Genomic DNA, 12,657 nt, shown 5'->3' with positions numbered 1-12,657 from the left:
TTTCAACATTGATAACAAAATAAATGTTTATTTAGCACCAAACCAGCATATTAGAATGCTTTCTGAAGGATCGTGTGAAGTGGAGTAATGGCAGCTTTGCCATCACAGGATTCATTTACATTTTAAAATGTACTAAAATAGAAAACAGTTATTTTAAATTGTAATGGTATTTCACAATATTACTGTTTTACTGCATTCTTGATCAAATAAACACAGCCTTGTAGAGCATAAAATAAAAATCCTACAACATTTGAACTGTGGTTTATACAACATACATTTTACGTAATCATACTTTTAGACATTATTTATAAATGAATGAATGTGGACACTACAATAAAAAAAAGTTATTAAAAAAAAACTAAAATAACTGACTTCAGCAGCTATAAATAATAACTTTTAAGGCATGCGGTTAAGGCGTTAAACCAAAAATATGATACTAGAGCAAAATAATGCAGTGCAAAAGAGAAATCCAAAGCACATTTATTTTCGATTTTGTTGGAGCTTGAAAGAATTATAGATTTTTTTTTGTCACGCCTCTAATAAAATAGTATTTTTCGTGATTCTGAGTGCGGGTGAACTGCAAATGACCGCTGCTTCCTGTGTTCACAGGAAGATCAAACGCTCCTGGTCGCATAATGGCTTTAAAATGCTACGGCTTTGATCATGGTAACTATCCACATTTACTGTGGTGAAGTGTAGGATTCGGCCCATGCCTTTAAAGTAGGCAATTTTGTTTGTCATTTGGGGCTAATCAGAGTATATGCGAGGTGAAATACAATATCAAACTACTAAAGAATAAAATATGTCTGAGATGTTCGACAAAATGAGCTTCAACAGTTATGAAGGGGACAGTGTCAAGAAGTAAAAGTAAATCTTGTGGAGATAGATTTGATATGTTGCCCTCACCATTCAGCCTCTCTCATCTCGCTCAAAAACAGTTTAGATGGGGGGCAAATTCACACCGAAAAGTGCAGAGTGGGCACTTTCTAGCTTGCATTCAGCAGCGCCTTATTGCGTGACAGATAGAGTGTGTCTGTGTGTGTGTGTGTTTGTCCCAAGCAGTGTCTCAGTGACAGGTCTGATTTGGGACAACCCCTACAATTCAGCTCTTTGTCAGGGATGGGGGGAGACATTGAACAGGGTGACAAAAAGAAGCACAGCAGAAGAACCACTGAGGTCCAAACTAAAGGATGGCCAATCTACTTATGCACCCCCAGCGTTGACAGCTTGACATTTCTATTCAGCACCTCCAGAAGAGAAGGAAGAGACAAGGAGAAAGAGCTAGAGAGAGGGAGAAGACGAGGGGAAAGATGCTGCTGTCTGTGTCTACGACTTGTGTTGGGGTGGATTTTATTAATGTCTTCAACAAAGGTGTGATTAAAGCATTCTTGTTACCTGTTTGGACACCCGCGGCTCCTCTTCGATGTATTTCTGCTCGATGGGAATCAAAGTTCTCATGCCGGCTTTGACCTGCAACATATAAACGAATTGAACGTAACAATCCACCCTCGAGTTGAAGATGTGAACGTGATCACGGTGCATCATTAACGATCTAATCATATATCAAGACATCCCTCCATTTCACACACTCCACACCACACCACGCCATGTGACGCTCTCTCACACTCCCGCCTAAAATGGCGGACGGACACACACAGCGGTACACAGACGCACAAATAAAAGGCTGAGGAAAGGGGAGTCTTCAGTAATTAAAAGAGAGAATGAGGACGGGGACAGACAGCCCGGGAGAGGCTGAAGAGAACAAGCAGATAAAGAAGTGAAAAACGCAAGAAAAAAGCAAGCGAGAAAAAGAGAGTGGGACTTACAACGTTATAAATCACGTCTATTTCGAGAAAGATGACCCCTTTGGTTGGCCCTGTCAGTTCCTTGCTTTTCAAGGCGTAAGCTTTGCGTTCTCCATTTTGGATCTGCGGGAGAGGGACATGACAGCCGTCTGTCTAGCAATACTCAGCTGAATACACTCTTCATGCGACCTTTGAACCCCAGCTGCTGCATCTGACAGAGAGCCCAAAACAACTGTGGCGGCTCTGACAAGTACCTGTTCATTACGGCCCGACCACTGTCAGACGCAAATTAACTATCCTGGGGAATCAGCCTGGGAGAGCACACTGCGTCCCCCCTTATCTTTTCTTTTCTTCTCTGTTTTTGTTAGTAGGCTTTTTTCCCAGTGTTTTTCTCACTTGCACATCTTACTCTATGATTACTGAAATCAATAAAGTTTAGAAACATGCCATGTTTGTCTATTTTTTTCTTCTATTTTTAAAAAACTTTGTGTTTTTCTCACTTTCACATCTCATGATTACTAAAATCAATAACGTTTAGACAAAAAAAATTCTGCTTTTAAAAAACTTGTATTGTGTGCTCTCACTTTCACATCTTACTCTATGATTACCAAAATCAGTAAAGGTAGACACATGCCACATTTTTTCAAAATTTTTTGAAAACTTTTTCCCCCCTGTGTGTTTCTCACTTGTACATCTTACTCTATGATTACTAAAATCAATAAAAGTGAGATACATTTCATATGTATATTTTTTTTAATACAAAGAATTGAAAAGGAAGAAAAAAAACATTATTTTTTGTACTTTTCCCCAATTTCAAATTGATTCATTGTTGTAAGTGAAAGTCATGACTTACGTTTAGCAACGGTATAGCCACTTTACCCAAGAAGTCGGCACTTCGGTCTCTGTCCTCGTCATAGACAGTCACCTCTAAGACTGAGTGGATGTCTTTCACATTGCTAGTTGAAGAAGAAAAAAAAAGAGGTGGGTGAAGAAGTCATTGACTAATATTAAACACTGAAAAGATCTTTCAAGTCATGACAAAAAATGTGATTCATCTAAATCCTTGGTGACAATCTCCATTGTGCTGGGGTTAAAAAAAGATGCTGCAATTCTCCATTTGAAATGCTATCTTTGAAAAGTAGGCTAAAGAGGAGAAGTCTAATGAAAGAAAATGAGGTTATTCTTTAAGAGATGAGCGCTCCAAGGAGAGGCTAGATTACCCAGCTTTCCATGGGAATTCACAAATGAATTTCCAGCCGTGAAGATTGAAAGATTATGAAAAAAAAGCATCAATGGAACAACCACTAGATATCGAACTAATATAAGAAATTATGTATGGCACATTATCAAACGGCACAATGGTTGTACTTGCAGAGGGAGTGTAATCTCAAACAAAAGTTAATTTTCTTCTAAAGAACAAAGTTTACTTATATGTCACATTTACAACTACCAATACAAAGCTAGATTAAATAATCCTGACTACATTATCATGTAATCCTCGCCTCTCAGCTCATAAATACAGTATTAATAACCAAGCTTTTTCAATATAATGGGTAAAAACTATTTCTCGTAGATATTCTAAGTTTTCTCCCTTTTTTATTTGGTTTACAATTGCACATGAGATATAATTTTAAACATACATAAATTACAAAAATTGCAGATAATATCACTATTTAGTCTACAATGATCATATCCTATGCATACTTAATATTTAGATTTTATATATTCAGAATCAGAATATATATATCAGTATTTATATGCTTCTATCAGTAATGTAATGTGCTTAAAAAAACATCATAAATTGGTAGACTATAAATATGTGATTATATGCAAATGCGAGCACTCTCGCAGATGTATATAGGCGATCTTGACACTTACAACGTGAAGACTTTGTTCCACTCTGGGTTGAGGTTTTTGTACACGGTATGCGTCTGTAACCGATCGTTGCTGAGCTCCACTACACAGAAGGGGTCACTCTTGCCTGTGAGGGACACACACACACACACACACACACACACACACACACACACACATAATCTTTATCAGTTTCATTGTATTTACCAGGGTGTAATCCACTGGGTGGTGTGCTGGGGGGAATAACTACCTGATAAAGGTGATGGGACAACCAGCCTGAAGGGCCGGATCAAACCGCACTGCTGTCTTTACCCAGACTAAAGCTTTAGCAGCAACTTATCATAGTGGAGCTGATTTGATATATTCATTTTGCCCCAGTCTGGTGTCGTTTCCTGTTGTTACACCGACACAGTGGTTTGCACACAGGTAGATAAGCATTTCAGCCTTTGCGCTGCCCTAGAGCACCGTGAGGACATCTCTATCTCTGTCTGGTGTGAACACACACACACATAGCTGGTTCCAGACGGAGGGCAGAAGGGGATGATGACTTAAATACAAATGGTCTGAATGTGGGAAATTTGTAGAAAATATTCCAAGCGGAGACCATTGTAAATAAGAGGCTGTTTTTCTTTTTATCCTTATATTAGTATTTCAGTCATGTACAAAATACATTATTATAAGAAGCTGACTCGAGAGACATATTTATATAATCCACTGTCCTACATGCTTTGAAATCAACTATTAATATACACATGTAAATAAATGTTCGTAATTTAAAGGGATATTGTTCTCAACCGAGACTTAAACAACAAACTCTTCATATCAGCTTTGATCTAAACTTTTAGTCATTAAATAAACCTCCAAACAAAACAATTGGGAGCACTTTTGTTGTTTGTTGCAGAACAGAATTTTTAAAAGCTGGGGCAAAAAAAAAGCATTCATAAAGGTACTTTTAATTCAAAACGGCTTTGCAACATGCCGCAAAGTTAAACTGCAATATTACATTTCCTGCATGTGAACAACAGAAGCAAAGACATTTAGTTGACAAGTAAAATAAATGTCAGAGTGATCAATAGAAAGTCCTTGCTGTCACCAAGCATATCAATTTCAGGAGTATATTGATCGGCTTTGAATATATTTTTAATTCACAAGTTTTTTTCCCCCTTTATTTATAATCAGTATTGTATTTAAATGCGATGAGTACACTATTATGTGTCTGATATAATAAAATTAGTTGACTAAATGTACTGCTGCAATTTGGACTGTGAATTTCAGTTTACAGAAAAAAGCATGTGCAAGTATACTGTATTTTTAAGGAGTATCAGTTAGAAAAAAATATAGCAAAATATATTTTTTAGATACAATTATGGATTAAACATTATATATGTTTGTAAAAAGAATAAAAAAAATAAATCTTGCTCCTATTTTCAATCCACTTTAGCACTCATTTACAATTTATTCACACAAATACTTAATTTGCCATGACTTCCAGTAATTGTGAGTATTTTCATCATTCAAAAATAATTTGCATCTGTTTAAATGAATGTATATTGATAGGCGCAGGAGTGAACAACCCTATTCAATATCCTCGCGGTGACACTCGGTCATCCTCGGCGACAAACTACTACGTGTTCGTGAGGCAGCTGTCTGAGCAAATTACACGCTTCGCACTGAATGAAACTTTGACTCCCCAGGTGTGGCCGAGCAGACGCTATCTGTGGGTTAATTCTGGGCAAATCCTCACAGACCGCCGAGATGAGTTCAACCTCATTCCGGCTGCAATTTGATAAGCGTGCGGCACGCTGACGTACAAAACGGTAATTACATTTTTCAGGTCTGGAAGGCGTTTTAAATGAAATGCAGGAACGGTGTTGAGCAGAGGTGCAGGAGACCGGCCATAGGATTATCATATACAAACACACTGATGGCAGCTAGGGCAGAACAGTTCCTACTGTTGTTTGAAAACTGATTGTTAATGAAATTGCTGACCGGCAGAGCAATGTCTGCATCTGAAGTGATCTATGTTAAGTATTGAGTGGGTCTATTCAGAAGGAAAGCAGTCTCCTGTCCCTAAATACTGTTGGTTTTACACACTGTCACCATTTATCCTGCTGGCCTGGAGTGGAGGCACTCCAGATAAAAGCCTCAATTAATTACAATGAAAAACAGACAGAAAGGAGGGGTGAGACAAAAAAAAAAACACCACACTCTGTGATGCAAGAAAGAGAACTAAGATTTCCCTCTCTTTTTCTTTCCTTCTCGCCCACATTATCTTTTATGTCCACTCTCCTTCCCTTCCACTTTTCCCGGACTCTCCCTGTCTCCAGTGAGCTCTCTATTAGAGGAGGCACTGTTCCGTGGCCCGTAACCTTGTTGGCTGACACCTCGGTGCCAGGGCCGATTGAGACGGTGAGTCCGTGAGCGAGCCGGGGCTCTTAGAAAAGCTTTGTGCGCCGGCGCTTTGTGGCGGGAGAGGAGTGTGAAATCAGAGCTCATGAGGAGGCCGCGGTTCCCCAGGGAACGCCAGACCGTGCTACAAGGTCAGCGTAGTGGGCCGGACTCCCGGAGAGGAGCGAGGAAAGGGGTGATTGCAGAACTGTGCGGGAAGGGGGAGGCTGAAGGGTGTGAGAGGGGAGGGGGGTGGTCTGCCATTGAGCATGTCTTAATTAAAGGCGTCGATTAGGCGATTAGAGAGACAGCGAACGCAAAGCGCTTAGCGGAGAGGAACCTCGCGAGATGCTCCACCTTAAGAGTGACGGTGCTAATGACCTCTACGTCTCTGCCTCTAATTCTCCCCGTCTCTCACTCTCTCCCTCTGTCTTTTCTCTCTTTCTCGCTCCTGTTTATTTCTGCCGCCTCGCACCTCGTCTGCAACCGATTGTGCGGCCTTGATTAATATTCTTGTGCTGCCATTCTCAGCTTCATTTCCCACACAAGTGTCAAATCAAACTCAGGACTGACATTGCATGCAAAACTTTCAAAGCTAAACAAACAGCTTTAAATGTTAAAATACTTCCAGAACTGCCATTTCTAGGTTTGGCCAATGGTAGATGTTTCAGAGTGTTTGAGTATAACTATTATTTTTGCAATTTGTTTTTGGTGGCAATTCAATAAGTCCTGTGGGTTTGGAGCAACATAAGGGTGCATACATGATTTTGAACTACAGAACCGTTCAAAAGTTTATGGTCAAATTTTGAAATGTTTTTAAACAGTCTTTCTTGCTCACCAAGGCTGCATTTATTTGATCAAAAATAGAGTAAAGCATTAGTTTTGTGAAATATTATTACAATGTAAAATAACAGCTTTCTATTTATATATATTTTAAAATGTAATTTATTCTTCTGATGGCAAAGCTGTATTACTCCAGTCTTCAGTGTCACGTGATCCTTCAGAAATCATTCTAATATGCTGGTTTTCTGCTCAAGAAACATTTCTTGATAATTATTAATGTTGAAAACATTAAAACAGTCATGCTGATTACTATTTTTGTGTAAACCGCAATATGTTTTTCAGGATTCTTTGATTAATAGACAGTTCAAAAGAACAGCATTTGTTTGAAAAATAAATATTTTGTAACATTATAACTTTTGATCAATTGAATGCATTGCTGCTAAATAAAGAATTAATTTCTTTAAAAAAAAATACAAACGAAATAGTACGGACCATTAAACTTTTGAATGGTAGTGTATTAATTTAAGCAAAGCTAAAAGGCACGTAGAACAGCAGCTGATTCAGTTGCAATGAGGTCACTGTCTCAAAACGAATGGCAAAAAAGAACACAAAAAAAAATTGAATACATTTAGATTTTGATCCTGGTGTAGTGTTAATGAATGACTCAAGGTGAGTGCGTTTGTTAATGTCTCACTCTCACTCCGACTCTGAATAAGAATCAACTGACTGTACCGTCTGCAATCTTTTTTTTCAACTTGATAATTCATAGTGCCAGAAACTAGGCCTGTCCACTGCAGACCTAATTAAAAGTAAGAATTAATGGAAACCGGAGCAGACACACAGGAAAAAAATACGTTTAAGAGGCACAGTGATCTCAGAAGCCAACGATCCATTAGCACAGAGTAGAACGCAATATTATCAGCCTCCTGCTGACCATTCCAAGGGAAATGATAGTCTTTATCAGTAACTGCGGAAAACAGAGTGAGAAATCATATGTCAGGATCACTGTATGTGTGTGTGTGTGGGAGGGTTCTCCTTACCTGTAACATCAGCTGCCATCAGCCCCTCCGCTCGGATCACCTTCACCTGCACCATGCCCACATCTTTAATATTGTGAAAGGATCTGAGAAGACTCTGTTGAGGTCAAAGTGGAAAAAAAAAAAAACATTAAAGAGTATGTGAGACTCCATATCCACACAGCTGAAGAATATACAATGGTCCTGGGAAGCATTTGAACATTTAAGTCGCTTGAAAATGATTGAATTTCAAAGCACAAAATAACAAAAGAAAGAGGCATCTGAAAACAAATGATGCTAGATCTTTTCTCAGCACTAACTTTGCTTACAAAAAACTTTGTTGGCTTGTGTTTGTGCTATATATCATTAAAATACAGTAAATTACACTTTGTACTAAATTCATTTTTTATAATGTAAAGACAATTTAACATTTTTAAATGTGGCATAATTGTTCAAATACTTTTTTAGGACTAGCATATATACTTTGTGAACTTTGTAAGCTATTTACTAAAAATAAAATGATATAATTATTAAATAAAAATAAGTCAACTAGCATACATTTGTCTAGCGGTCCAAAACAGGAATATTCCCTTTATCAGTCCCATAATTTGAACTTTATAAATAAATTGGAGCAGCCAATATAAATCCACACGCATGATTTAGAATAAATACAGATGCATTTAAAATACAAATGCATATAAAAAGCCATCAGTGAGAAGAGGAAAATAATACGGAACAAAAATGAATAAAACAGCGCTGACGTCAAACCCAAGTTATATCAATTCACTTTCAGAGTGCATGTGCGTCCATACTCACATTCATGTTCCTCCAGAAAACCATTTCTTATTCTACTCATTCAGTTTGTGAGCGATTAAACGAAAAGAAAAACAGAAAATACTAGCAGAGACACCACTAATTTCTAAAACAGTAAATCTTCGGGAGGAGGATAAACTGCTCAAAGACAAGTGCATCAGCAAAGACACTTAAGCATGATTTATGAGCGAGTCAATTACGCTCATACCGATAAAAGCCTCTCATTGAGAGACCATAATACTCCATTACAGTTCCTTTGTGTGTCTTTTGTAGCATTAAAGGGGCTGACATTTAGCCATGAAACAAACTAGGCATCACACACTAACTGTGTGGTCACAGCATGAGTAATCTCTCTCTCTCCCCCTCCCTTTTCTCGACATTTTATAGTGTGTACAGTTTTGTCAAACAAAAAATAATATATATACAGTATATATGAAACTAATTTCTAAATAGCGAGTTAACAGACAGTCTTCTGTTCCTAAGACTTTTTCTTCCTCTAAAAAAAAAGATCCTATTAATAATAATGTTTCCTCTGGAGCTTTAAAAGAGATCTCAAAAATTGCAAATTGCGTCCTCTGTTTCAAATCGTGTCATACCAAAGTCTGCAAGTCAAAAGTTATTTTCAGTATCTAACTCTTCTAAAAGAAATGATTTCATAGCTCTAATATGTCAAATCCCTTTTAAAGCTTTAAACTATAATGCCAGCAAATGTCTCGATTGTTTGTTTTCATTTCTCCTAAGGATTTTAAATGACACAAAGCTGATAAGCCTCCTGAGCTTTGAAAGAGCAACCTCTGACTAATAAAACCTTCTGTGCATGTGTGTCTAATACATGCACAGTAATGGAAAGTTGTCCATTAAATTAAATAAAGTATGTCCCCCCATATGAACCACAGGGTAAAAGTTGAAGAAACTCTTGTGACATTTCTAGACGGACACTTTCATGTGCGCAGAGTGAATGGAGCTGGACTGACAGAGACGACACAATCTCACTGGTGTGCCTTCAAAAGCACTGGAGACTTCACTTTAATTCTCTTTTTGGCAATAAGCCCTACACATACCCAGAGGAATAATTATAATTTGAATTCTCAAGTCAGGGCCAGGCTGCAGACTTAATTCATTATACACTCGGACTGCCTTCGCCTGTTACGAACGATATTATTGTTGAAAAATCCTCTGATAGCAAACGAGTGAAGAGGGGGGGGGGGGTGTCTAGTGATGATTGAGGGGGAAAATGTATTTTTACACATACATTCAATACATGATTTCTCAGTAGATATCAAGGGCTTGTTATTTATGATTATTGCAGCCTTGAAGAAAAGTGACTTTTTTTGGAGCTGGTGCATTTCCATAGCAGAGGAATTTCTGATTTGCAAAGGGTGCTGGCTTTTCAGACCCCTCAAAAGACAGGCAAGGAGATTGAAAAGCTCAGGAGATGAGGCCTCTTTATTTTTTTAATGAAAGGCTGAAGAATATATTTTCCCACCCCCCTCGGCTTTGGGGCCGGCAAGGCAAGGCCAACTCATATGGTACGCTGAGGAGGAGTGTGGTTTAGTCCCATTACAGGAACGGGGTAGCGCATAAACACTTGCGCACACACACACACACACTCACAGAACCCCTTCTAACCCCCAACCAGACAGTAGGGACCGAAAAGGGAGAGAAGAGGAGGGGTGAGATGGCGGGGCTGTGTCTTGAGTGACAGCTTGTCACCGTGACGTCTTATTCCATCTCTGTTGTGGAGAAAATGAATGTCACCGCGCGGAGCCTTATGACTCGCTGTCATCTCGCAGGCGCTCACCTTTTATCAATGCTCTAAATAACATTTCAAGCCCACCGTCTCCAGCCGGACAATCCGGTCAGGGGACATTAAATCGGATGACTGTGAAATGTCATAATAAAAATGGAATGCTAACAGCTTCCACCCCCCTCTTCCCTGCCTCCCTCTTTTTGCTGCTCTCTCACTCTTTTCCTCCTACTTCCCGTCCTTACACACACACACACACATTGCTTTACTTGTTCACATTTTGATTTGGAAGCGAGTGACAGGGCCAGAGAGGAACTGTGCGCCTCCACTTCAGCAGAGGTCACCCTGGCCCTGATGCCCATTAACGTCCATTACACACGAGTCGCCCGCACTCACCTGACTACTATTAAAATGCATAATTTCGCTCTGCTTACAACAACAGCTGTGAAGCGCAGACAGACACAGTCCTCCTCTCTGGGAATATTGGAAAATAACTGCTTAACGACTAAGCTCCATGAGCTATAAAAAAGATGCAATCGTATTTGAGGCTCATTCTTTTCATTTTTTTAAATCCAGAATGGCTAAAAGAATGTGATTAGATGCAAATCCGTGAATTGAAATACAGAAATGAACTGTAATATGTTTTGGAAACACTTCATAATTAGGCTCACATATAGTTATGTATTTATTAATGTGAATGATTCATTTAAATTTAAATGAAATAAACATTATTATTATACGTTTGTTCTTTGTCAATTCATACAAATTCATATTTTTATTCATTCATTAATGTGAATAAATTATTATTAGTATTATTATATTGTTCATTATTAGCTCATCAATAGTTGTATTTATGCATTTATTACATGTGATTAGAAAATGAATTATTATTGTTATTATTGTTACTGTTCATTGTTAGATCGTCAATTAATACTTTATTTACGCATTTATTAAAAGTAAATAAAAATAAATAAATACATTTTTTAAATGATAATGAAAAACATTATTATTATTATCATCATTATTTGTTAGCTCACCAATTAATATAAATTAATAAATAAATAAACATTACCCATGATTAAATGTTATACAAGTACTGTTCATTTGAATGATTGTCTTAACTAATTAAACATATACAATTTTAATCTAAAGTATTACCAGTCTTTAAGCAGTCATGTCTACATAGGCTAAATGAAAAACATGGATTTTGCCTAGGCTTCTGTCATGTAAAGCTTGTGGAGTAAATGAAAGAGTTGGAGATGTGGCATGACATGCTGAATGACAGGTAAACGGCGACAGACGTCTTCATTCTGTGCCTTTAACACACCTTGACAAAGCTCTTGGGCCCACACACCCTATATGCAAAGCACTGAAAGCCATCTGATATGCCTCCTCCACTTTAATGATGTATCTGAGGCTGGTGCAATGCTGCATTAAAAGACTTAATTGCGTTCTATGCACCCCCCCAACCCCCCAGCAAGTGAGGACATCCACAGTTTAAATTAGGAGCATCTGCAGTTTCACATCATCTCTATATCTCCACCCCCCTTACCTCCTGCTCTTAAAACACTTTATTTGTTTGGAGGCAGCCTCCTAGCACTTTAACGGCAAGCGTTGATAACTAGTTATAGGCAACTATTCGGTTATCCTCAGACAGCTGATCATACAGCGATAGAGAGGTAGAAAACGTTGGCCCACGCTCTCACTCGTGCCCCTGGCCCCATCACTTTCACATACGGGTGGACCACCACCTTGCCTGTGCTAATCTGTTTAAGGCGTATTGTGCGGCACTAACACCGGCACTTTCTGTTATCTGCCACGCTTGATAAGGTACATCTCTATTAAATTCACTTCTGTGAACGGGTGTCAAGCAGGGAACGGGGAATATGCTAATAGTGGGGACAAATTAAAGTCTTTTTTTTTACATCCACTGTCCCATCCTCCATTTAGCCCCCATCTTCTCTGGAGCATATCTGTCCCCATCGGACTGCAGGCTAGGTGGGGGAGAGGGTGGGGAATGAGGGAGCGGAACATCTATCCTTTACCACAAAAAAAAAACCTGGTGTTGTGCAAGGTGAAATAGCTTTTCTTTTCATTTTGCACACCAGCCCCTCCCAGCTCAGAGACCAGTGCCCCCCCCCCCTCCCTTGTCAGAAGACGCAAATTTGTCCTTCCAATTCTGGTCCAACAGCTCCTCCTAGTGGACGTGGGACGACAAGGTGGTGACGCAGAGCACGATGGCGCTAGCCCG

General features: G+C 38.8%; 1 protein-coding gene across 11 annotated transcripts in view; it reads right to left on the bottom strand.

Moving 5' to 3' along the window:
- The window catches only part of mctp1a (multiple C2 domains, transmembrane 1a), a 254,225-nt gene that overhangs the window by 56,007 nt on the left and 185,561 nt on the right, over window positions 1-12,657 (bottom strand). For all 11 annotated transcript variants that reach the window (XM_079814163.1, XM_079814162.1, XM_079814159.1 and 8 more), the window contains 5 exons: window positions 7,871-7,964; window positions 3,684-3,786; window positions 2,659-2,761; window positions 1,827-1,928; window positions 1,396-1,470 (listed from right to left, as the gene is read on the bottom strand). In XM_079814163.1, the coding sequence (XP_079670289.1) occupies window positions 1,396-1,470; window positions 1,827-1,928; window positions 2,659-2,761; window positions 3,684-3,786; window positions 7,871-7,964 (477 nt within the window). The remainder of the gene's footprint in view (window positions 1-1,395; window positions 1,471-1,826; window positions 1,929-2,658; window positions 2,762-3,683; window positions 3,787-7,870; window positions 7,965-12,657) is intronic.

This window comes from Gobio gobio (genome assembly GCF_949357685.1).
Source record: "Gobio gobio genome assembly, chromosome: 4".
In the NCBI taxonomy this organism is placed as follows: Eukaryota; Metazoa; Chordata; class Actinopteri; order Cypriniformes; family Gobionidae; genus Gobio; species Gobio gobio.
This window is presented reverse-complemented; position numbering and strand designations above follow the sequence as displayed.